Source organism: Leguminivora glycinivorella, chromosome 13 (assembly GCF_023078275.1).
Source record: "Leguminivora glycinivorella isolate SPB_JAAS2020 chromosome 13, LegGlyc_1.1, whole genome shotgun sequence".
NCBI lineage: Eukaryota > Metazoa > Arthropoda > Insecta > Lepidoptera > Tortricidae > Leguminivora > Leguminivora glycinivorella.
In genome coordinates, this window is record NC_062983.1 from 19,293,558 (window position 1) to 19,319,267 (window position 25,710).

Below are 25,710 nucleotides of genomic sequence, written 5' to 3' on the forward strand. Positions count from 1 at the left end.
CAAACAACAGTTTATATAATCTTATGCAACGTTTTGGGCTCCAGTTAATGTTTTCATCAAAAACGCTATTAGTAGCTTAAAAACAACTTTCGTGAAAGTTTTGAATGATTCACTGTTATTTTCATTAGACTTGTATTGACCGGGATATAGACCGTGATTACCTTTTTGATTTTTGTCGAGCTCCCGATATTTCGACGCAGTTGCATGCATCATGATCACGGAAAACTGACGAAGGCGGGTGGATGTTAAAGTTGCATAGACAGCCGCGCGCGATCTACCCTCCTTCGCGCGCGTCGGCTGCGTTCACTTTCAGCGTTACCACTGGTCGCATTCACACTCGATGCATGCGAGCTCACACCATCATCCCAGACAGTTAAACTCGGTCGTAACATCACTAACCAATCGAGCACACGCTTTGTGTGACTCCTCTCATCTTGTACAGGAGTTGAACCATGTTCAGAGAGTCCTGAGGAGAAATGGTTACCGAGTTAACGTTAATAAACGGGATGCAAAACCCAAGCACCTCACTCATCGCGTAGAGAGACAACCAGCGTTTATGCCGTACGTAAAGGGAGTGACAGATAAGATCTCTAAAATACTAAACAATTACTCTGTAAAAACTATCTTCACCCCACACAGGAAAATTGCAAAGTTCTTGCGGTCACCTAAGGACAATTTTCCTCTGGAAAAACCCGGTGTGTACAAAGTTGAGTGCAGTTGTGGCAGTTCTTACATAGGGCAGACCAAGCGCACTATTGCCTGCAGAATTAAAGAACACATTGCTGCAGTCAAAAAGAACGATACTCGCAAGTCTGCTATTGCTCAACATCTCATTGAGTCGGATGCAAATCATTGGATCGAGTTGCATAGTCCTAAGGTAATTTCGACGGAACGCCACTACATACCGAGATTGGTAAGAGAAGCCATTGAGATTCACAAATATAAAAATTTCAATCGTGAGGATGGCTTCAAACTATCTAATGTATGGAATCCAGTGATTTGTTTGTGTAAAAAACCGGTGAAGTCAGAATTGAACAAACGTAGTGACACTGTGAGTGTAGTGTGTTTGGACAGACCATCGAGTGTGAATGCGACCAGTGGTAACGCTGAAAGTGAACGCAGCCGACGCGCGCGAAGGAGGGTAGATCGCGCGCTGTCTATGCAACTTTAACATCCACCCGCCTTCGTCAGTTTTCCGTGATCATGATGCATGCAACTGCGTCGAAATATCGGGAGCTCGACAAAAATCAAAAAGGTAATCACGGTCTATATCCCGGTCAATATAAGTCTAACTTTCGTGAAATTACATATTTTTAAATTAAAGGAAAAATTGAAAAATTCACACCTCTGGCAGGACTCGAACCTGCGACCTTTGGCCTTGCCGGGGCCATTGCGCTTACCAACTGTGCCACGGAGGCCTGCTGGATGTGTGCGAATTTATCCATGCCTTCCATCAATTCTCAACCGCCTTAGGGTGGCGTTATAGCAAACATCTACCCGTAAGAATAGATCTTAACAGGCACTGGAGTCTCAATTTACATTGAGAATTCGCCAGTAACAATGTGCTATCCCATACTAAATTTGCTTTTTATCATGCAGAAACGTCTGCGTCTGCAAGGCCAAAGGTCGCAGGTTCGAGTCCTGCCGGAGGTGTGAATTTTTCCATTTTTCCTTTAATTTAAAAATATGAAATATCGCTCGCAGACGTTTCTGCATGATATAATTTTTAAGAAAAAAAAACCGCCTTCCTTTGGGGTTCTAGTGATAAATACTTTCAAATGTTGGATTATGTTATCAATTCGTCTGTATATTTTTTAATGTTTGTTATTCGATATCTCCGTCATTTCTGAAACAATTTTGAAATTTGGATGATTCTGAAGTACTTACAGATGAGAACGATTATCAGAATGGAACTCTAACCAGGGGCGGCTCACTCTTCATCAGCAGTTCCACTGCACCAAATGTCACTGTTCTGGACGTAAGTGCATACTGTTCTTATAAAAATACCAAAGTCGCTATAAGTGTGCCGTTCAGATTTGAGGAGTTCCGTTCTGACCATCATCAGCAGTGGTGAGGGTGGTGAATTAGGGGAAGTATTTTATATTTAGTTTTAATTTTAGGTTAAGTTTTAATTGTATTTATGATGTCTGAGGTTTTTTGTTGTATTTTTTGTATGTGTTTTTGTTAATAAATTTTATCAAACAAAAAAAACTTAGTAATACAGTAGGTTACATTTAGATAACATAAGTAAAGTTTATTCATCAGCAGTTCCACTGCACCAAATGTCACTGTTCTGGACGTAAATGCATGCTGTTCCTTTAAAAACACAAAAATCACCATATGTATGCCTTTCAGATTTGAGGAGTTCCCTCGATTTCTCCAGGATCCCACCACCAGAACTGGGTTCTGAGAAAAATGGGACCAATCTGTATGCATATACATTCAATAAAAAAAAAATTTCAAAATCGGTCCAGTAACGACGGAGATATCGAGGAACAAACATTAAAAAAAATATATATATATACAGACGAATTGAGAACCCCTTCCCTTGAGATTTGGAAGGCGGTTAAAAAAGCAAATTTAGTATGGGTTAGCACATTGTTACTGGCGAATTCTCAATGTAAATTGAGACTCTAGTGCCTGTTAAGATCTATTCTTACGGGTAGATGTTTGCTATAACGCCACCCTAAGGCGGTTGAGAATTGATGGAAGGCATGGATAAATTCGCACACATCCAGCAGGCCTCCGTGGCGCAGTTGGTAAGCGCGATGGCCCCGGCAAGGCCAAAGGTCGCTGGTTCGAGTCCTGCCGGAGGTGTGAATTTTTCCATTTTTCCTTTAATTTAAAAATATGTAATATCGCTCGCAGACGTTTCTGCATGATAAAAAGCAAATTTCGTGAAATTGTTATCTGTTTGCAGATTAGCTTACAATTCGTTCATGAATGTGGCTTTATAAAACACATAATTATAATGTATTTTATAACGTGAGAACCGGCCTGGGCCGGCTATTAATACACTGAGCGAACTGGTCATCTTGGAACTGGTTATAGTACCGTCCGACACGATACACTGTAATTTATAAAGAAAATGCGCTTCAAAGTTTCTTTTCTCTGTGTGTTTATTTTGTATCTATGTGATCGAATGACTGCGGTGGTACTAAAAAGTGAGTTTTATAATTAACAATTTTTAACATTTTAATGTCATCGAATAGCAATTGTTTTTGTTAACAAATCAATGTGTCTTGTGTTGTGTACAAAAAATATAGATATATCTTGCGATACTACTTTGTTTGCGATTTTAACCTTTTTCCTTAATGTGTGGTGATAAAGGTAAGATTATTATATCTTCATATACCGCGCAATAACGTCGAAGATTTCAAAAGTAATAAAAACAAGGCAGTGATGTGATAGATTTGGTTTTTGATGCGTTACATCCTCGTGTTGGTGTAAAAAATTTGAGTTTCACTCGGTGGCAATATTTGTTTAACCTTTGTGTCTGGAAACCCTCGTAACGCTTAGATTCCACTAATATGAATATATGTAATATTCGCTTGCTCCTTGTAATTACAAATAACAAGACCGGGGCCCATTTCTCGAAGCTACAAGTTACAATTTACAAGTAGTTGTCAATGTCTAATATGACAAGTTGGAAAGAGACTTCCGCCTGTAACTTGTAACTTTCAGTTTTGAGAAATGGGCCCCAGACTACTACTATATTTTTTCTGTATCTTTTGCTGAAGTGTGCCAATAAAGAGTATTATATCTATTCTATCTATCTAAGTATAACTATTAACACAAACTCAAATGGACTTGACGGTCAGGACATGTTGCAAGGCAGAGTGATGGCAGGTGGACCAAAATGTTGGTCGCTTTCAGATGTATGAAGCGCCTGACATCCGTTGGCTCGTTGGGTGGACGACATTCGAAAAACTGCGGGGCATCTCTGGATGAGATTAGCCCAGGACCGGGATAAGCGGCGTACACGAAGGGAGGCCTATGCTCATCAGTGGGCGATTAACGGCTGAAATGATGATGACGATGATAACTATTAACACATTGCAGATAACTGCAGCGACTGCATCGGGTTCAAATCATGTACGGCTGCTATGGTAGCCATAGATTTGCAGCTGGTCGCCCTAGAAATGAGTGGCTTCTGCGGGGTAGACGATGGTAGGCAACGGAAGGTTGGTTAGATTACGTATTTTATTTTTTTTATATTAAAAAGGTGGAAAATAAACAAGTACCTATATATACCATCTAATGTATTTGTAGCGTGTCATAGCTTATGTGGCCTGTTGAACACTTGACACTGACAATCATGTGCCCATTTCGGGGTCGATAAGAACATTAGCAGTTTCAACACACCAACTGGTAAAGGCTCTCTTTGCTATTCGAAAACAGAAAGCAAAATGGTTTTTATCCACAAGAGTGCAAAGTACAAATTTTAACTTGATGTCTTCAGCTGTAGATTTTACTGGCTGGTAGATTTTACTTATAAATAATAATTTTCAATCATAAATATTAAATAAATTGACGGATTTGATTTAGTTTAATGTTTTATAGTCAGTATTCAAATCTTCTCGAGGCTGAGGCGTAGGGTTAGAGCTGGCGTAGCTTTATTTGACGTTCATATGCGCATTGTAATATGCCTACTTGAAAAATAAATATTTCATTTTCATTTTTTCATTTTTTTATTTTGTTCGTGTTGGTGTGGTGAAAATGTTTGTTTCACTCGGTGGCAAAGTTTGTTTAACCTTCGTGCCTTCAAACTCTCGCAACGCTCAACATTACCCTCGAAATGTTAACTTCCAGGTATGCTGCGCTAAGGTGACATCTGAAACACGCCGTTTTCAAACTTTGTGCTCTCGATTTATAGAAATAATGAAAATATTAATTTTCAAGCAACGGTAGTTTCGACTTATCATTGAGTCATCATTTTGTTTCATTTGAAATATTTGAATGACACGACTCATGCATTTATATTTACCACAGAGGATCGAGTATTATAGAGAGTTACTGTCGAAGTAAAATGTGTAATCACAGTGCATAGACTGCCATCTCTTGACACAGGCTTAAAACTTTTGAACCTCAGTTTAGACAATTTGGTCCATATTCTTAGCTCGATATGTGTTAAAATGTCAAATATTAATAATAGCGCCATCTAGCTGAGCGTACCCCAAAGGTGTAATGCCATCTAGGCCACCGTACCTTTTTGTGTATGGTACTGAGGTACGTTTTTTTCTTAGACTTTATCTGTCAATGGGTCAAACAGATTTTAATGTATGGGTAATTGTTTATATCTCTCCTGTGGACATTACAAAAGTTAAGAAAATCTAGTGCTAATTTTTAGACGACATTTTAATGACGGGAAACATTTTTTTAGTTCTTGACACTCAAATACGAAAAACGGGATACGAATGTACCAGAGTCGTTAACTTTTATAATATTAAATATTTTATTGTCCACAGAAGTGACGTTTTTACTAAATCTTTTTGACCCATACGGAATTATATGTCTTTGATATTTACCTAGATTAGTAGACAATAGTTTTAGCACTATGTGTACTAATCTGATTATATTTAATGGTTAATTGCTCTATTCGCTCTCGCAGACGGCCAAGATAAGATAGGTACAGGCTCAGCCTAGTTTGGAGTCTGATGGCTATACAGTGTGGAAAGATAAATCGGGCTCGGAGCGAAACTATCTGAAATCTTTAAGCTGGCTCATTTTACTTAAAGGAGACATACCTTTATTTTTAAAAGAAGAAAAACTGCATTCAAAGATTTTCAAAACTCGCTTGCCTAGTCCGGGACTGGAACTTGTAGTTTCTATAGATATGTTTATAAGTAAAGGGTCCTTCAGTTTATGTTTCTTTTTTAATCCTAAACATTTTCTTATAGACAACGCTGGCACAGTTTGCCTGCCAGTAACCCGGTCCATGAGACGCCGCAATGTAGTGGACCAGCCAGCTACCGTCGCCCACAGGCAGCAATCGGAGAAAAGCTACGAATCCGCCACACTGCTATATGTCAACGTGTCAATATACACTGCTCAGCACTGCCAGGAGCAATATAACAGGTAAAATTGAGTCATTTTATTTGCTAGCATCGCACAAAGGGAGAAAATTGAGAAAAGCTATGAGTTAGTTGCTTTATGTAGTTTATGTCAACAAATAAATCCAGTAACAGTATACCAGGTAACGTGAGGCACTGAGGCAACATAAGTATTTGTGACAATACTGGAAGGCGATGTCGCTTGGCACGATAGTTCCTTAGGCCATTCAAAGGTGATTTAGCTCGGTAGCTACAAAAACGCATCGTGAGGACCTTCCAAAAAGAGGGTACCTAATTGCCTCAGATATAGGAATGAAGGACCCTAATACGAAGCATTATTTTTTGAAATAATCGTCTTACCTTTTCATACAAACATAAATATTTTATATTCTAGAAACAGACAACACGGCGCAGAAGACGACATGCAGAACAAGATCTGCTCCGATTCCAGTAGCAAAGGTTCCTGCCGAGGGTTCTCTGGAGCGCCCCTAATGTTGTGGGACAGGTTTGGGGACCGCAACCGATTTATCCAGTACGGCATCGTGTCGTATGGCCCGAATCGGTGCGGCACCCTGTATCCTGAGGTCTACACTGACGTCACCAAGTACATGGCATGGGTTTTGAACTCGATAAAAGCGTAGTAAAAGAAGAAGGCAAATTATTTTATTTAGACAGATGATTTTTTGTTAATGTGTAATAAATTGTGTTTGTAAATGGTCTTGTCTTTGTACGGTTCTGAAAATGTGTAATTTTGGATCGAATCCATGATCCATGGAGAATTGAATGAATGAATATTTTTATTTCATGTAACCATGACACATATCGTCACTACTTTAAAAAAAACTTGTATCTTCGTCTGTCAATGAAAAGAAAATTGTAATGAGTATGTATGGAATGCATATAGATTTACTGCGTTTTAACTTTGAGGAACAGCGTGATCAAGATACGAGATTTTTTAAAAGTAGTGACGATATATTATTAGTAGGACTTGCAAACTAAGGGGTTAGTGCATACAATCTTAAATTTAAAACACAACACTCATTGGGGAATGCAATCCCTCGCAGTGCGCTAAATAGGGACAGTCAAACCCTGTCTGCTATCATTTGTAGGATGCTGTTGGGGCTGACGCGCACCCTGCGCACCAGGGATGCTGCACGCGCACGCATGGTAGTATAGAAACAGTCTACAGTCTACAATTGCATTGGGTTCTTCAGAATTGTAGAGGTATTGTTTCCAATGGAACGTAATAATTATACATGATGTTGATGTAAGTATGAAGTGGGACTCATTTTGCTTGCAACACTTGCGCTGAACATACATTACCACCCTTTGACAATTCCTAAGGTGTTGAAAGAAAACGAAACTGTGACATTACAGTGACAGATTGCCAGTCTCTCGCCTACTCCATTAACCCATATCCAACAGTCGGCTTCTATGACACCCATGGGAAGAAAGGAAGTTAAATAAAAGCTTGTAAATAAAACAGTACTTGTATTTTATTTAAAACACACTGTCCAACCGCCTTTATTTGGGTCATATGACCCAAAAAAAGCAAAAAATCAACGTCGTGTCGTATCAGGAAGTCAAAAGGAAGGCAGAAGACCGGCCCTCATGGAAGTTGTTCCACCAACAAGAGTCCAACTCTTAAATTATCGATGATGATGTCCAACCGATGTACGTTTTTAGGGTTCCGTAGCCAAAATGGCAAAAACGGAACCCTTATAGTTTCGTCATGTCCGTCTGTCCGTCTGTCCGTCTGTCCGTCTGTCCGTCTGTCACAGCCGATTTACTCGGAAACTATAAGTACTACAGTGATGAAATTTGATGGGAATATGTGTTGTATGAACCGCTACAAAATTATGACACTAAATAGTAAAAAAAAGAATTGGGGGTGGGGCCCCCCATACATGTAACTGAGGGATGAAAATTTTTTTTTCGATGTACATACCCGTGTGGGGTATCAATGGAAAGGTCTTTTAAAATGATATAAAGTTTTCTAAAAAACATTTTTCTTAAAGTGAACGGTTTTTGAGATATCAGCTCTCAAAGTCGTAAAAAGTATGTCCCCCCCCCTCTATTTTTATAACTACGGGGTATAAAATTCTAAAAAAAATAGAGGTGATGCATGCTAATTAACTCTTTCAACGATTTTTGGTTTGATCAAAGTATCTCTTATAGTTTTTGAGATAGGTTGATTTAACTGTAATTTTTTTGCTGCTACGGAACCCTTTGTGCGCGAGCCCGACTCGCACTTGGCCGGTTTTTTTTCTTCATCGGTGTTCACCTCAAGGTCTTATTGTATCCAGTATCCACGTCATATACTTAGTAACATCCGTGTATATTTCGGGCAGTAAGTTCACCCCGCAGAGCTTCGGTCCGTACGATTCGACCCCGTACTGGACGAATCGACCCCGGTCCCGTAATGTGCTATGCCCCATTAATGGGCTCCCGGCTACGGGACACGTGTCTAAGCCCGCGGGGTAGGAGCCACAGATCTTGTTCAGCATGTTGTCTTCTCTGGCATTTGTTCTAATCTCCTGTGAAATTACACATAATTATTAATACATTGTATGATGATGATGATGATATCCTGTTATCCCTCATCAGGGATATAGGGCTCTCAGAAGGGATTTACATTGTATATCAAGGTAAATCAAATTCATTAATTTTTGAACATTTTTGATTCAAAATCATCGTTTGAAGTGTTTGAACGTCAATATTACCATCAGTCAGCTTTGGGCGTTAAAAATTGTATGACGTTTTGCACTCTTGGGGATAAAACGCAACTTCGACATTTGTTTTTGAAGTATCAAAAGAGCCTTTACCACTTTTACTAGACGGTGTGATGAAATAGTTATTTGTTATACAAGGGGGCAAAGTTGTATTTTAACGCCGAGTGTGGAATTGAAAAACGAGCAAGTGAAAGGATTCTATAGTTGAACCACGAGCGAAGCGAGTGGTTCGAGAATAGAATCCTGAACTTGCGAGTTTTTTAACACACGAGAAGTAAAATACATTTGCACCCGAGTGTAACACAAAACTTTTCCCCTCATTATAGCGAGGAAACTACAACGCAAAAAATGCGTTTATCACTGCTTCCAGTAGTTCCACAGGTGGTAAATCATCTTTATTACTAGATTTACCTACTTTTATCAATTTTAAAGCAGTTAATTTGATTTTATTCAAGGTCAAATTACTTTACCCACTAGTGAATAAAATGCGTTTTTACCCACTGGTATTAAAGGACAAAACACGTGTTTCCGAGCTAGTGAGGGGAAAAAGTACTTTTTCTACTCCCGAACTGTTATTCGTCATTTACAAGGTCGTGCATAGATCTTTGAAACCCTACATAAAAGTCCATTCCCCAAAGTCAGCGTCCGCCAGCTTTCCGCGCATGCGCGCAGTAACGAAAAACTTGAAAACGCATTGTTTGGCTCTGTAACCATGGCAACGCATTGTTATAACGATACTGCGCGCATGCGCGGGATGGCATTGTGCAGCTGCGCTGGCAGTGCAAACCTTTGCGTCAAAATACAGGAAACAGTGTGAATTTCACGAAAGTTATTCTAGAAAACTATTAAAAACTTAGTGCAAGGTCGTAGAAAAAATACTTTGCAACGGAGTTTAACTGAGTCAAAAAATACTCGTGGCGTCTTTATTAGTAACAATTTTCGGCTTTAAACGCCTGGTGCATAAAATAAAAACCAAGGACCATATAATATAGGGACAGACAAAACCCATACAAAAAAGCGTACCCCTGAAATGTATGGGCCTTTTAGGCTTAAAACTAGATGGCGCTATTTCGCAGCCTGGAAGTGGCCAAAATATATTTTTGCGTGTTTATATTTTATATAAGAACAAGTGACATGCTACTTTATTTTAATATCATGATATCACGTCAATACACATTTTGAAAAAAAAAAAAGTATTTAATAGGTGGCGCTAAAAATCTAGGTACAATTCTTAGTATGAAGATTGTAAATTGTATTATAATACTTATAAATATTCCTTGCTATTACTAGTAATTAGGTACTTACTTTTTAACGTGGCAACTGAAGCATAAGGAAAGGCACACACAAAATAAACACTAATTTGTGCAACAGTGTTTAACATTTTAATAATTATTTGAAAGGTATCGGTACACACAAACCTCCGTCAAGAACTGGCTAAAGAAATGTTCGAGACTTAATGTCGAATTTTAATAAAAAAACAATATTGGGCGGTTGATTCATTCGAAATTCCATAAATGTATAAAAGCTGGGAACCCCGAGCTACACGGATATACCCCGATATCTGATAGGTATAAAAATGACCAAAAAAATGTAAACTTGAATTTGTATTCGTAGAGCATATAATTATTACAAAACTAAAAAAAAATATTAACTGGTCTCAATTACTTAAAATTACCTGGTCTAGTCATTAAACATCTTACAATACAAAAATACGATTTCGATCTTTTGATACTCTTTTCTATTCACAACTCAATATAAAATAGGGCGTTGGTAAACTCCTTCCAATACAATAGTATTCGTGTGTTTTTCCACAACAAAATAAATAAAAGGCCTGTTGGCTTCAAATGTAAAAATAGTATTGTCATTTGTAAATTCTGAAGTTTTACTTCCGGACGAGATTGGCGCAGCAACTTCTTCAGTAACATCGATTTCTGATTTATGTATCACTTTTACACCACGAATTGGCCACTGGGATAAGCCACGCAAGAAGGCTTTCTTGCGGTCAAAAAGTTCGTGTATTCCCATGCTGTGTTTCAAAATTTCATTTAATTCAAAATTTGAAACAATTCTGAATCGTGGGATGTAACATTCTATTTCAACAGCACGCTCTTTAGAGACTCTTAGTTCCTGAAACACTGTATTAAAATTTATTTGAAGGAAGTTTACGATGATATTTTGTAGAGTGATACCAGGGTTTGGCAGCATTAATATCATAGACATATGGTTGTCAACACCATAAGGCAACTCGATCACACTTGCTTGAAGTCCACTAATGTTCGCATACGGGTATGTGTATCTACTATACATCATGTTAACTTCGCCTATCTTTTCTCCAACGTTGTTAAAGAAATCTCTTTTAACTGTAGAATCATTAAATGGTGCAGTCCATTTCCCTTGAAAATAAACAGCACTGGTGATAATGAGTTCAGTATTATTCAAATGGCTTTCATCAATGATTGTGGGAATTCTGTCTTCGGTAGTCAAAGACACTACTCGGTTGACGGTGGCCGCTGTTGCTTTGTTTTCGAAGTTTAAGTTAACTGCTTCTGTATTATAGTATTCCTCCGCGATTTGACGGAACTTATCCTCTATTCCAAGCCAATTAACCCTGTGAATGAATATTCCGCTGAAATTCTTATATTCGGCAGTAGTTTTGTCGACGATAAGCTGCCGCGTGATTTCTTGGTAGTAGAACCTGACCACCTTACTCGCCTGTTTAGGGTGGAACCGTAAGGCAACGAGCAGCTCCTGGCGGGTCTTGCCCGTTGCGCCTTCGGCAGTCACGGCCAACATTGTCCACGCTGCGACCGGAGACAAGACAAAGTTCTGCTCACCTTGTTGTTTTGCCGCATATAATAACTCTATTGAAAAATTTGTCGTCGACTCACGGATTCTATTTACATCTTTTTGATATTGCGGGACTTCAACGTGTTGATTTTGTCCTAGACACAGCACAATACACGCACACAATTTGAGCACAAATAGGATCATACTGATTAAAGGTTTGTCAGTAGATATTTCCATTTTTGTTTTGCCGCGTTCAACAAAGGCGTCAGACTCACACGATGGCGATTCGCACAGTTAGGAGGAAAACCATTAAAAATTATCCATATTCAAACAACAGTTTATATGTATAATCTTATGCAACGTTTTGGGCCAGTTAATGTTTTCATCAAAAACACTATTAGTAGCTTAAAAACAACTTTCGTGAAATTACATATTTTTAAATAAAAAGGAAAAATTGAAAAATTCATACCTCCGGCAGGACTCGAACCTGCGACCTTTGGCCTTGCCGGGGCCATCTCGCTTACCAACTGCGCCAACGGAGGCCTGCTGGATGTGTGCGAATTTATCCATGCCTTCCATCAATTCTCGACCGTCTTAGGGTGGCGTTATAGCAAACATCTACCCGTAAGAATAGATCTTAACAAGCACTGGAGTCTCAATTTACATTGAGAATTCGCCAGTAACAATGTGCTAACCCATACTAAATTTGCTTTTTATCATGCAGAAACGTCTGCGTCTGCAAGGTCGCAGGTTCGAGTCCTGCCGGAGGTGTGAATTTTTCCATTTTTCCTTTAATTTAAAAATATGTAATATCGCTCGCAGACGTTTCTGCATGATAAAAAGCAAATTTCGTGAAATTGTTATCTGTTTGCAGATTAGCTTACAGTTCGTTCATGAATGTGGCTTTATAAAACACATAATTATATTATAATGTATTTTATAACGTGAGAACCGGCCTGGGCCGGCTATTAATACACTGAGCGAACTGGTCATCTTGGAACTGGTTATAGTACCGTCCGACACGATACACTGTAATTTATAAAGAAAATGCGCTTCAAAGTTTCTTTTCTCTGTGTGTTTATTTTGTATCTATGTGATCGAATGACTGCGGTGGTACTAAGAAGTGAGTTTTATAATTAACAATTTTTAACATTTTAATGTCATCGAATAGCAATTGTTTTTGTTAACAAATCAATGTGTCTTGTGTTGTGTACAAAAAATATAGATATATCTTGCGATACTATTTTTTTTGCGATTTTAACCTTTTTCCTTAATGTGTGGTGATAAAGGTAAGATTATTATATCTTCATATACCGCGCAATAACGTCGAAGATTTCAAAAGTAATAAAAACAAGGCAGTGATGTGATAGATTTGGTTTTTGATGCGTTACATCCTCGTGTTGGTGTAAAAAATTTGAGTTTCACTCGGTGGCAATATTTGTTTAACCTTTGTGTCTGGAAACCCTCGTAACGCTTAGATTCCACTAATATGAATATATGTAATATTCGCTTGCTCCTTGTAATTACAAATAACAAGACCGGGGCCCATTTCTCGAAGCTACAAGTTACAATTTACAAGTAGTTGTCAATGTCTAATATGACAAGTTGGAAAGAGACTTCCGCCTGTAACTTGTAACTTTCAGTTTTGAGAAATGGGCCCCAGACTACTACTATATTTTTTCTGTATCTTTTGCTGAAGTGTGCCAATAAAGAGTATTATATCTATTCTATCTATCTAAGTATAACTATTAACACAAACTCAAATGGACTTGACGGTCAGGACATGTTGCAAGGCAGAGTGATGGCAGGTGGACCAAAATGTTGGTCGCTTTCAGATGTATGAAGCGCCTGACATCCGTTGGCTCGTTGGGTGGACGACATTCGAAAAACTGCGGGGCATCTCTGGATGAGATTAGCCCAGGACCGGGATAAGCGGCGTACACGAAGGGAGGCCTATGCTCATCAGTGGGCGATTAACGGCTGAAATGATGATGACGATGATAACTATTAACACATTGCAGATAACTGCAGCGACTGCATCGGGTTCAAATCATGTACGGCTGCTATGGTAGCCATAGATTTGCAGCTGGTCGCCCTAGAAATGAGTGGCTTCTGCGGGGTAGACGATGGTAGGCAACGGAAGGTTGGTTAGATTACGTATTTTATTTTTTTTATATTAAAAAGGTGGAAAATAAACAAGTACCTATATATACCATCTAATGTATTTGTAGCGTGTCATAGCTTATGTGGCCTGTTGAACACTTGACACTGACAATCATGTGCCCATTTCGGGGTCGATAAGAACATTAGCAGTTTCAACACACCAACTGGTAAAGGCTCTCTTTGCTATTCGAAAACAGAAAGCAAAATGGTTTTTATCCACAAGAGTGCAAAGTACAAATTTTAACTTGATGTCTTCAGCTGTAGATTTTACTGGCTGGTAGATTTTACTTATAAATAATAATTTTCAATCATAAATATTAAATAAATTGACGGATTTGATTTAGTTTAATGTTTTATAGTCAGTATTCAAATCTTCTCGAGGCTGAGGCGTAGGGTTAGAGCCGGCGTAGCTTTATTTGACGTTCATATGCGCATTGTAATATGCCTACTTGAAAAATAAATATTTCATTTTCATTTTTTCATTTTTTTATTTTGTTCGTGTTGGTGTGGTGAAAATGTTTGTTTCACTCGGTGGCAAAGTTTGTTTAACCTTCGTGCCTTCAAACTCTCGCAACGCTCAACATTACCCTCGAAATGTTAACTTCCAGGTATGCTGCGCTAAGGTGACATCTGGCTTGGAAACCGCTTTGGCCAATTCTATTCATTACCATCAGAACGTTCTTCTATTACCGGATAACTGTGGAATAGGGGAGGAAGACGGTTATGCAGACAGAGTTGCAGGCGGTAAAGCTGATATTAATTTTTTTTTCTCCTCACTAGCTCCCCCCCTAGTGTCCCCCAATATTTATTTATTTATTGCCTTAAAAAAGATTATCTTACACCAGCCAACTTGCAGAAAATTCGCGTTTGGGGACAACGGTAGACTAGGTATTTAATATTTTTTCCCCTCACTAGCTCGGAAACATGTGTTTTGTCCTTTAATACCAGCGGGTAAAAACGCATTTTATCCACTAGTGGGTAAAGTAATTTGACCTTGAATAAAGTCAAATTAACTGCTTTAAAATTGATAAAAGTAGGTGAATCTAGTAAAAAAGATGATTTACCACCTGTGGAACTACTGGAAGCAGTGATAAACGCATTTTTTGCGTTGTAGTCTCCTCGCTATAGTGAGGGGAAAAGTTTTGTGTTACACTCGGGTGCAAATGTATTTTCCTTCTCGTGTATTAAAAAACTCGCAAGTTCAGGATTCTATTCTCGAACCACTCGCTTCGCTCGTGGTTCAACTATAGAATCCTCTCACTTGCTCGTTTTTCAATTCCACACTCGGCGTTAAAATACAACTTTGCCCCCTTGTATAACAAATAACTATAATGGAATGTTCCATTGCTAAATATTCGAACATATGAATACCTATAAAAAAACTGTAGATGTTAACTTGTTCATAACTATTCCAAAAATCGACAACATAAGTAGCTCTCCGTCTCGAGATATTTAGGAATGTGACAGACAGACAGACGGACAGAGTCGCACTATGCGATTTAGCCCAATATGCGCTTTCGCCCGACAGTTCACAGTTGAAGTCGCGCTTGATGTATGGACTCGCGCACGTGTACGGTTATTCTAAAACGTCATAAGGATTCCTTTTGTATACATACCTTTGTAATATGGAACCCTAAAAACATATTACCTGTTTATTTACAGGGGTCCCGGTACTTGGCCTGTTCGAGTATCCATGGATGGTCTTCATATCTTATAAAACACGTGAGTTATGTAATAAATAAGTATACAAAAGATAATCCAAAATAATGAAATATACTTTTTTTTCAATTTTATGAGGAGATGAGCGAACGGCGAAGTCTGGTGTCGTTCGGTCAAGATCCACTAGGCTAAGGGCGCTGCAAATGTAAAAACAAGAATACGTTCGGAATGGTGGCTTACCAATGTATGAAGTGCCTGACATCCGTTGGTTCGTTGGGTCCACGACATCAGAAAAATTGCGGATCACAACTAGACAAGACTAGCTCAGGCGCCGTAGCCGAATAGCATTTCTGCGACGCGAAACGAAAACGAAACGCCGCGAAAAGTAGTCTGGCTCTGTCGCGCCAATATGCACGAGCGATAGAGATCTACGACAGTTTCGTTTCGAGAGCGTTTCGTGAGCGTTTTTGCCATTCGGCTACGCACCCTGGACCGGGAGAAATTGCGTACTCGAAGAGAGGCCTTATGCTCAGCAGTGGGCGATATGAAGAAGAAGATGATTAATGATTATAATGATGAAGAGCACGTTCGATGAAAAAAAGCTGTCAAATGAGATGTTAGTATAACCGGTGACCACTAACCAATTTATAACCCTTTCAGCGGATGGCATCCAGTTCCTGTGTGCCGGTAGCCTCCTCAATGATCGTTACGTGTTGACCGCGGCCCACTGTCTCTCAGGGCTGGAAGTGGTCGGAGTGAGGATACGAGTTTATGACACGGACTGCCAGGGAGATTTCGGATGTGAAGCTAGTTCACAGGTATGAATTGTGACTAGCGATAGTAGCTATGTGCCATTCTCGATATTTTCCCGAGTATAGAGAAATCTATTAGGATCCGTGTCGCAAATTTTCGGAAACGTTTTCTGTGATGTTTAATCGCTTGGTAAAATGAATAAGATAAATACCATAGCAACATGAACGCAAATACTTTAAATTTTTGCGCTTTAAGCGGCAATATGAAGCTACTTTCGATTGCAGTTTAATTTTGACATCATTTCTTCAAACGTTTTTCTCCTGGGTGCTGAATCAAGTGTATTGACTTCTGACGACCGGTCTGGTCTAGTCGGTAGCGACCCTGCCTGCTAAGCCGCGGTCCTGGGATCGAATCCCGGTAAGGGCATTTATTTGTGTGATGAGCACAAATATTCGTTTGTGACTCATGGATGTTTTCAATGTACGTATTTGGAGGCACGAGTAAGGTAAAATACCCCATAATGGACGGTGATGCCATTATGGACAAAAAAACACAAATCCTTAAAAATAAGTATCTAAAATACGTTTCTAAAAACTGACGGCTATGTACCATAAACTAGAGTTGTAGAGCTGTTTAATTTTGAAGTTTCAATTAATTCGGTTATTTCTGAAGGATTTGGAGACAAGATAAAATTCACCAGTTTACTGAAAAAAATATCAAGACGAATTCTTAGTAATGTTGCTAAGAGAGATGAGTTCATGTATAAAATAATAAAAAAATAACGCACGGTGTAATCTTGAATGCGTTTTACTTACTGCATTAAGCATGATATAAGGTATAAAACATACTAGTTTGTTGCTCCAAAGATATAAAGAAATGATGTTATTTTGCAAGTGTGACCCGAAAAACTGCCTACCTCCTATGATGGACAAGGAACAATTTACAAAACCAAAATTTACAAGAAACAATCCTATGTTAAAATAACCCAAACTAATTGTATTTATGGTGTATAAAATTGACTCATTGCGTATCAGTTGGCTTTAAAAGTAAAATTTTAAACTTATTTCACTGTCCATAATGGGGGATCCATTACTGGAGAACTGCCGTCCATAATTGGAGAAAAAACACCTAGTTTTAATTTGTTAACTATGAAGAAACCAATAGGAATATCTATTCTGCAATACGCTTGAAATGTAGAAGAAGGATAGGACATTCAAGATTTAACACGCTTGGCGGTAGAATTTTTACATTTATCAGTGAAATATCAAAAACTGGCGAATTTTTTTCTTAAACTGTCCATGATTGGGTTCGTCACCTTATATTATCTTTCTGAGTACCCACAACACAAGCTTTCTTGAGCTTACCATGGGACCCAACCCAATCAATCTGTGTAAGAATGTCCTATAATACATATTTATATTTATATTTATTCTAAATTCTTCTCTTGTTTCAGGATATACTCATAGAAGAAGCAATTATTCACCCAGGATATGATCGTAAACCGGTTATAAGGAATGACATCGGACTCTTGAGGCTGAAAAAGCCTGTAGATCTATTATTCAGTACGTAACTCATGTTCTCCATAACCTAACCACAAAATTAAAATTTTGAAAAAACCCCCACCGCGACCTAGTGGACCGATTTTCATGAAACATGGCTTAGAGCACTCCCGACTAACACAGCTTTCAAATAAACAAAACTAAATCGAAATCGGTTCATCCGTTCAGGAGCTACGATGCCACAGACAGACACACACACAGACAGACAAACAAACAGACAGACAGACAGACAGATAGACAGATAGACAGATAGACAGACGGACGGACAGACAGACAGACAGACAGACAGACAGACAGACAGACAGACAGACACGTCAAACTTATAACACCCCGTCGTCATCACCAAAAGCGTCGGGGGTTAAAAACGAAGAGTGTCATTTCAAAAACGAGGAAAGACGCCGTTTTCAACTTTGTGCTGTCGATTTATAGAAATAATGAAAATTTTTATTTTCAAGCAACTGTAGTTTCGACTTATCATTGAGTCATCTGCATTTTGTTTCATTTGAATGACACGACACATGCATTTATATTTACCTAGATTAGTAGACATAGTTTTAGCACTATGTAGTTATCTGATTATATTTAATTGTTAATCGCGCTATTCGCTCTCGCAGACGTCCAAGATAAGATAGGTACAGGCTCAGCCTAGTTTGGAGTCTGATGGCTATACAGTGTGGAAAGATAAATCGGGCTCGGAGCGAAACTATCTGAAATCTTTAAGCTGGCTCATTTTACTTAAAGGAGACATACCTTTATTTTTAAAAGAAGAAAAACTGCATTCAAAGATTTTCAAAACTCGCTTGCCTAGTCCGGGACTGGAACTTGTAGTTTCTATAGATATGTTTATAAGTAAAGGGTCCTTCAGTTTATGTTTCTTTTTTAATCCTAAACATTTTCTTATAGACAACGCTGGCACAGTTTGCCTGCCAGTAACCCGGTCCATGAGACGCCGCAATGTAGTGGACCAGCCAGCTACCGTCGCCCACAGGCAGCAATCGGAGAAAAGCTACGAATCCGCCACACTGCTATATGTCAACGTGTCAATATACACTGCTCAGCACTGCCAGGAGCAATATAACAGGTAAAATTGAGTCATTTTATTTGCTAGCATCGCACAAAGGGAGAAAATTGAGAAAAGCTATGAGTTAGTTGCTTTATGTAGTTTATGTCAACAAATAAATCCAGTAACAGTATACCAGGTAACGTGAGGCACTGAGGCAACATAAGTATTTGTGACAATACTGGAAGGCGATGTCGCTTGGCACGATAGTTCCTTAGGCCATTCAAAGGTGATTTAGCTCGGTAGCTACAAAAACGCATCGTGAGGACCTTCCAAAAGAGGGTACCTAATTGCCTCAGATATAGGAATGAAGGACCCTAATACGAAGCATTATTTTTTGAAATAATCGTCTTACCTTTTCATACAAACATAAATATTTTATATTCTAGAAACAGACAACACGGCGCAGAAGACGACATGCAGAACAAGATCTGCTCCGATTCCAGTAGCAAAGGTTCCTGCCGAGGGTTCTCTGGAGCGCCCCTAATGGTGTGGGACAGGTTTGGGGACCGCAACCGATTTATCCAGTACGGCATCGTGTCGTATGGCCCGAATCGGTGCGGCACCCTGTATCCTGAGGTCTACACTGACGTCACCAAGTACATGGCATGGGTTTTGAACTCGATAAAAGCGTAGTAAAAGAAGAAGGCAAATTATTTTATTTAGACAGATGATTTTTTGTTAATGTGTAATAAATTGTGTTTGTAAATGGTCTTGTCTTTGTACGGTTCTGAAAATGTGTAATTTTGGATCGAATCCATGATCCATGGAGAATTGAATGAATGAATATTTTTATTTCATGTAACCATGACACATATCGTCACTACTTTTAAAAAAACTTGTATCTTCGTCTGTCAGTGAAAAGAAAATTGTAATGAGTATGTATGGAATGCATATAGATTTACTGCGTTTTAACTTTGAGGAACAGCGTGATCAAGATACGAGATTTTTTAAAAGTAGTGACGATATATTATTAGTAGGACTTGCAAACTAAGGGGTTAGTGCATACAATCTTAAATTTAAAACACAACACTCATTGGGGAATGCAATCCCTCGCAGTGCGCTAAATAGGGACAGTCAAACCCTGTCTGCTATCATTTGTAGGATGCTGTTGGGGCTGACGCGCACCCTGCGCACCAGGGATGCTGCACGCGCACGCATGGTAGTATAGAAACAGTCTACAGTCTACAATTGCATTGGGTTCTTCAGAATTGTAGAGGTATTGTTTCCAATGGAACATAATAATTATACATGATGTTGATGTAAGTATGAAGTGGGACTCATTTTGCTTGCAACACTTGCGCTGAACATACATTCCCACCCTTTGCCAATTCCTAAGGTGTTGAAAGAAAACGAAACTGTGACATTACAGTGACAGATTGCCAGTCTCTCGCCTACTCCATTAACCCATATCCAACAGTCGACTTCTATGACACCCATGGGAAGAAAGGAAGTTAAATAAAAGCTTGTAAATAAAACAGTACTTGTATTTTATTTAAAACACACTGTCCAACCGCCTTTATTTGGGTCATATGACCCAAAAAAAGCAAAAAATCAACGTCGTCTCGTATCAGGAAGTCAAAAGGAAGGCAGAAGACCGGCCCTCATGGAAGTTGTTCCACCAACAAGAGTCCAACTCTTAAATTATCGATGATGATGTCCAACCGCCTACGTTTTTTCTTCATCGGTGTTCACCTCAAGGTCTTATTGTATCCAGTATCCACGTCATATACTTAGTAACATCCGTGTATATTTCGGGCAGTAAGTTCACCCCGCAGAGCTTCGGTCCGTACGATTCGACCCCGTACTGGACGAATCGACCCCGGTCCCGTAATGTGCTATGCACCATTAATGGGCTCCCGGCTACGGGACACGTGTCTAAGCCCGCGGGGTAGGAGCCACAGATCTTGTTCAGCATGTTGTCTTCTCTGGCATTTGTTCTAATCTCCTGTGAAATTACACATAATTATTAATACATTGTATGATGATGATGATGATATCCTGTTATCCCTCATCAGGGATATAGGGCTCTCAGAAGGGATTTACATTGTATATCAAGGTAAATCAAATTCATTAATTTTTGAACATTTTTGATTCAAAATCATCGTTTGAAGTGTTTGAACGTCAATATTACCATCAGTCAGCTTTGGGCGTTAAAAATTGTATGACGTTTTGCACTCTTGGGGATAAAACGCAACTTCGACATTTGTTTTTGAAGTATCAAAAGAGCCTTTACCACTTTTACTAGACGGTGTGATGAAAAAGTACTTTTTCTACTCCCGAACTTGTTATTCGTCATTTACAAGGTCGTGCATAGATCTTTGAAACCCTACATAAAAGTCCATTCCCCAAAGTCAGCGTCCGCCAGCTTTCCGCGCATGCGCGCAGTAACGAAAAACTTGAAAACGCATTGTTTGGCTCTGTAACCATGGCAACGCATTGTTATAACGATACTGCGCGCATGCGCGGGATGGCATTGTGCAGCTGCGCTGGCAGTGCAAACCTTTGCGTCAAAATACAGGAAACAGTGTGAATTTGACGAAAGTTATTCTAGAAAACTATTAAAAACTTATAGTGCAAGGTCGTAGAAAAAATACTTTGCAACGGAGTTTAACTGAGTCAAAAAATACTCGTGGCGTCTTTATTAGTAACAATTTTCGGCTTTAAACGCCTGGTGCATAAAATAAAAACCAAGGACCATATAATATAGGGACAGACAAAACCCATACAAAAAAGCGTACCCCTGAAATGTATGGGCCTTTTAGGCTTAAAACTAGATGGCGCTATTTCGCAGCCTGGAAGTGGCCAAAATATATTTTTGCGTGTTTATATTTTATATAAGAACAAGTGACATGCTACTTTATTTTAATATCATGATATCACGTCAATACACATTTTGAAAAAAAAAAAGATAGTATTTAATAGGTGGCGCTAAAAATCTAGGTACAATTCTTAGTATGAAGATTGTAAATTGTATTATAATACTTATAAATATTCCTTGCTATTACTAGTAATTAGGTACTTACTTTTTAACGTGGCAACTGAAGCATAAGGAAAGGCACACACAAAATAAACACTAATTTGTGCAACAGTGTTTAACATTTTAATAATTATTTGAAAGGTATCGGTACACACAAACCTCCGTCAAGAACTGGCTAAAGAAATGTTCGAGACTTAATGTCGAATTTTAATAAAAAAACAATATTGGGCGGTTGATTCATTCGAAATTCCATAAATGTATAAAAGCTGGGGAACCCCGAGCTACACGGATATACCCCGATATCTGATAGGTATAAAAATGACCAAAAAAATGTAAACTTGAATTTGTATTCGTAGAGCATATAATTATTACAAAACTAAAAAAAATATTAACTGGTCTCAATTACTTAAAATTACCTGGTCTAGTCATTAAACATCTTACAATACAAAAATACGATTTCGATCTTTTGATACTCTTTTCTATTCACAACTCAATATAAAATAGGGTATTGGTAAACTCCTTCCAATACAATAGTATTCGTGTGTTTTTCCACAACAAAATAAATAAAAGGCCTGTTGGCTTCAAATGTAAAAATAGTATTGTCATTTGTAAATTCTGAAGTTTTACTTCCGGACGAGATTGGCGCAGCAACTTCTTCAGTAACATCGATTTCTGATTTATGTATGACTTTTACACCACGAATTGGCCAGCGGTAGGATAAGACACCCATGTAGGCTTTCTCGGGGACAAAAAGGTCGTGTATTCCCATGCTGTGTTTCAAAATTTCATTTAATTCAAAATTTGAAACAATTCTGAATCGTGGGATGTAACATTCTATTTCAACAGCACGCTCTTTAGAGACTCTTAGTTCCTGAAACACTGTATTAAAGTTTATTTGAAGGAAGTTTACGATGATATTTTGTAGAGTGATACCAGGGTTTGGCAGCATTAATATCATAGACATATGGTTGTCAACACCATAAGGCAACTCGATCACACTTGCTTGAAGTCCACTAATGTTCGCATACGGGTATGTGTATCTACTATACATCATGTTAACTTCGCCTATCTTTTCTCCAACGTTGTTAAAGAAATCTCTTTTAACTGTAGAATCATTAAATGGTGCAGTCCATTTCCCTTGAAAATAAACAGCACTGGTGATAATCAGTTCAGTATTATTCAAATGGCTTTCATCAATGATTGTGGGAATTCTGTCTTCGGTAGTCAAAGACACTGCTCGGTTGACGGTGGCCGCTGTTGCTTTGTTTTCGAAGTTTAAGTCAACTGCTTCTGTATTATAGTATTCCTCCGCGATTTGACGGAAGCTATCCTCTATTCCAAACCAATCACCCCTGTGAATGAATATTCCGCTGAAATTCTTATATTCGGCAGTAGTTTTGTCGACGATAAGCTGCCGCGTGATTTCTTGGTAGTAGAACCTGACCAGCTCAATCGCCTGTTTAGGGAGGAACCGCAAGGCGACGAGCAGCTCCTGGCGGGTCTTGCCCAACGCGCCTTCGGCAGTCACGGCCAACATTGTCCACGCTGCGACCGGAGACAAGACAAAGTTCTGCTCCCCTTGTTGTTTTGCCGCATATAATAACTCTATTGAAAAATTTGTCGTCGACTCACGGATTCGATATTGCGGGACTTTAATAACGCCTTGAGTTAGTCCTAGACACAGCACAATACACGCGCACAATTTGAGCACAAATAGGATCATACTGATTAAAGGTTTGTCAGTAGATATTTCCATTTTTGTTTTGCCGCGTTCAACAAAGGCGTCAGACTCACACGATGATTCGCACAGTAACGAGGAAAACCATTAAAAAATATCCATATTCAAACAACAGTTTATATAATCTTATGCAACGTTTTGGGCTCCAGTTAATGTTTTCATCAAAAACGCTATTAGTAGCTTAAAAACAACTTTCGTGAAAGTTTTGAATGATTCACTGTTATTTTCATTAGACTTATATTGACCGGGATATAGACCGTGATTACCTTTTTGATTTTTGTCGAGCTCCCGATATTTCGACGCAGTTGCATGCATCATGATCACGGAAAACTGACGAAGGCGGGTGGATGTTAAAGTTGCATAGACAGCCGCGCGCGATCTACCCTCCTTCGCGCGCGTCGGCTGCGTTCACTTTCAGCGTTACCACTGGTCGCATTCACACTCGATGCATGCGAGCTCACACCATCATCCCAGACAGTTAAACTCGGTCGTAACATCACTAACCAATCGAGCACACGCTTTGTGTGACTCCTCTCATCTTGTACAGGAGTTGAACCATGTTCAGAGAGTCCTGAGGAGAAATGGTTACCGAGTTAACGTTAATAAACGGGATGCAAAACCCAAGCACCTCACTCATCGCGTAGAGAGACAACCAGCGTTTATGCCGTACGTAAAGGGAGTGACAGATAAGATCTCTAAAATACTAAACAATTACTCTGTAAAAACTATCTTCACCCCACACAGGAAAATTGCAAAGTTCTTGCGGTCACCTAAGGACAATTTTCCTCTGGAAAAACCCGGTGTGTACAAAGTTGAGTGCAGTTGTGGCAGTTCTTACATAGGGCAGACCAAGCGCACTATTGCCTGCAGAATTAAAGAACACATTGCTGCAGTCAAAAAGAACGATACTCGCAAGTCTGCTATTGCTCAACATCTCATTGAGTCGGATGCAAATCATTGGATCGAGTTGCATAGTCCTAAGGTAATTTCGACGGAACGCCACTACATACCGAGATTGGTAAGAGAAGCCATTGAGATTCACAAATATAAAAATTTCAATCGTGAGGATGGCTTCAAACTATCTAATGTATGGAATCCAGTGATTTGTTTGTGTAAAAAACCGGTGAAGTCAGAATTGAACAAACGTAGTGACACTGTGAGTGTAGTGTGTTTGGACAGACCATCGAGTGTGAATGCGACCAGTGGTAACGTTGAAAGTGAACGCAGCCGACGCGCGCGAAGGAGGGTAGATCGCGCGCTGTCTATGCAACTTTAACATCCACCCGCCTTCGTCAGTTTTCCGTGATCATGATGCATGCAACTGCGTCGAAATATCGGGAGCTCGACAAAAATCAAAAAGGTAATCACGGTCTATATCCCGGTCAATATAAGTCTAACTTTCGTGAAATTACATATTTTTAAATTAAAGGAAAAATTGAAAAATTCACACCTCTGGCAGGACTCGAACCTGCGACCTTTGGCCTTGCCGGGGCCATCGCGCTTACCAACTGTGCCACGGAGGCCTGCTGGATGTGTGCGAATTTATCCATGCCTTCCATCAATTCTCAACCGCCTTAGGGTGGCGTTATAGCAAACATCTACCCGTAAGAATAGATCTTAACAGGCACTGGAGTCTCAATTTACATTGAGAATTCGCCAGTAACAATGTGCTATCCCATACTAAATTTGCTTTTTATCATGCAGAAACGTCTGCGTCTGCAAGGCCAAAGGTCGCAGGTTCGAGTCCTGCCGGAGGTGTGAATTTTTCCATTTTTCCTTTAATTTAAAAATATGAAATATCGCTCGCAGACGTTTCTGCATGATATAATTTTTAAGAAAAAAAAACCGCCTTCCTTTGGGGTTCTAGTGATAAATACTTTCAAATGTTGGATTATGTTATCAATTCGTCTGTATATTTTTTAATGTTTGTTATTCGATATCTCCGTCATTTCTGAAACAATTTTGAAATTTGGATGATTCTGAAGTACTTACAGATGAGAATGATTATCAGAACGGAACTCTAACCAGGGGCGGCTCACTCTTCATCAGCAGTTCCACTGCACCAAATGTCACTGTTCTGGACGTAAGTGCATACTGTTCTTATAAAAATACCAAAGTCGCTATAAGTGTGCCGTTCAGATTTGAGGAGTTCCGTTCTGACCATCATCAGCAGTGGTGAGGGTGGTGAATTAGGGGAAGTATTTTATATTTAGTTTTAATTTTAGG

General features: G+C 39.1%; 5 protein-coding genes across 7 annotated transcripts in view; 2 read left to right on the forward strand and 3 right to left on the reverse strand.

The window, feature by feature from the left end:
• Positions 1 to 5,872: 5,872 nt before the first annotated feature.
• Positions 5,873 to 6,769, forward strand: LOC125232900 (melanization protease 1-like). The gene is made up of 2 exons (XM_048138733.1): positions 5,873 to 6,078; positions 6,448 to 6,769. Exons 1-2 carry the CDS (start codon positions 5,939 to 5,941, stop codon positions 6,692 to 6,694), a joined length of 387 nt encoding a protein of 128 aa, XP_047994690.1. The 5' UTR covers positions 5,873 to 5,938; the 3' UTR covers positions 6,695 to 6,769.
• A 3,576-nt stretch (positions 6,770 to 10,345) lies between these two features.
• Positions 10,346 to 11,844, reverse strand: LOC125232890 (serine protease inhibitor 77Ba-like). Its single transcript, XM_048138716.1, has one exon. It carries the CDS (start codon positions 11,807 to 11,809, stop codon positions 10,535 to 10,537), a length of 1,275 nt encoding a protein of 424 aa, XP_047994673.1. The 5' UTR covers positions 11,810 to 11,844; the 3' UTR covers positions 10,346 to 10,534.
• A 703-nt stretch (positions 11,845 to 12,547) lies between these two features.
• On the forward strand, positions 12,548 to 19,477 carry LOC125232897 (CLIP domain-containing serine protease 14D-like). 3 transcript variants are annotated; one of them, XM_048138725.1, is made up of 8 exons: positions 12,548 to 12,695; positions 13,594 to 13,715; positions 14,344 to 14,479; positions 15,398 to 15,457; positions 16,055 to 16,212; positions 17,601 to 17,709; positions 18,610 to 18,787; positions 19,156 to 19,477. In XM_048138725.1, the coding sequence occupies exons 1-8, from the start codon at positions 12,620 to 12,622 to the stop codon at positions 19,400 to 19,402; spliced, it is 1,086 nt and encodes a 361-aa protein (XP_047994682.1). In that variant the 5' UTR covers positions 12,548 to 12,619; the 3' UTR covers positions 19,403 to 19,477. The 3 variants fall into 3 exon arrangements, with proteins under 3 accessions (XP_047994682.1, XP_047994683.1, XP_047994684.1); XM_048138726.1 differs by lacking the exon at positions 12,548 to 12,695 and adding an exon at positions 12,823 to 12,861; XM_048138727.1 differs by lacking the exon at positions 12,548 to 12,695 and adding an exon at positions 13,047 to 13,071.
• Positions 19,478 to 20,239: 762 nt separating this feature from the next.
• On the reverse strand, positions 20,240 to 23,735 carry LOC125232893 (serine protease inhibitor 77Ba-like). The gene is made up of 2 exons (XM_048138718.1): positions 21,793 to 23,735; positions 20,240 to 20,714 (listed from the first exon to the last, which is right to left on the reverse strand). Exon 1 carries the CDS (start codon positions 23,500 to 23,502, stop codon positions 22,237 to 22,239), a length of 1,266 nt encoding a protein of 421 aa, XP_047994675.1. The 5' UTR covers positions 23,503 to 23,735; the 3' UTR covers positions 20,240 to 20,714; positions 21,793 to 22,236.
• Positions 20,240 to 25,710, reverse strand: part of LOC125232895 (CLIP domain-containing serine protease 14D-like) — a 45,905-nt gene continuing 40,434 nt past the window's right edge. Inside the window, exon 9 of the mRNA XM_048138721.1 lies at positions 20,240 to 20,424. The gene's annotated coding sequence lies outside the window, so the exon portion shown is untranslated. The remainder of the gene's footprint in view (positions 20,425 to 25,710) is intronic.

Bases quoted from the DNA above. Each gene is read 5' to 3' on its own strand.
- LOC125232900 (XM_048138733.1), top strand. From the start codon at position 5,939: ATGAGACGCCGCAATGTAGTGGACCAGCCAGCTACCGTCGCCCACAGG. The intron at 6,079-6,447 runs GTAAAATTGAGT...TTTATATTCTAG, and splicing joins TGCCAGGAGCAATATAACAG to AAACAGACAACACGGCGCAG.
- LOC125232890 (XM_048138716.1), bottom strand. From the start codon at position 11,809: ATGGAAATATCTACTGACAAACCTTTAATCAGTATGATCCTATTTGTG.
- LOC125232897 (XM_048138725.1), top strand. From the start codon at position 12,620: ATGCGCTTCAAAGTTTCTTTTCTCTGTGTGTTTATTTTGTATCTATGT. The intron at 12,696-13,593 runs GTGAGTTTTATA...AACACATTGCAG, and splicing joins GACTGCGGTGGTACTAAGAA to ATAACTGCAGCGACTGCATC. The intron at 13,716-14,343 runs GTTGGTTAGATT...GTTAACTTCCAG, and splicing joins ACGATGGTAGGCAACGGAAG to GTATGCTGCGCTAAGGTGAC.
- LOC125232893 (XM_048138718.1), bottom strand. From the start codon at position 23,502: ATGGAAATATCTACTGACAAACCTTTAATCAGTATGATCCTATTTGTG.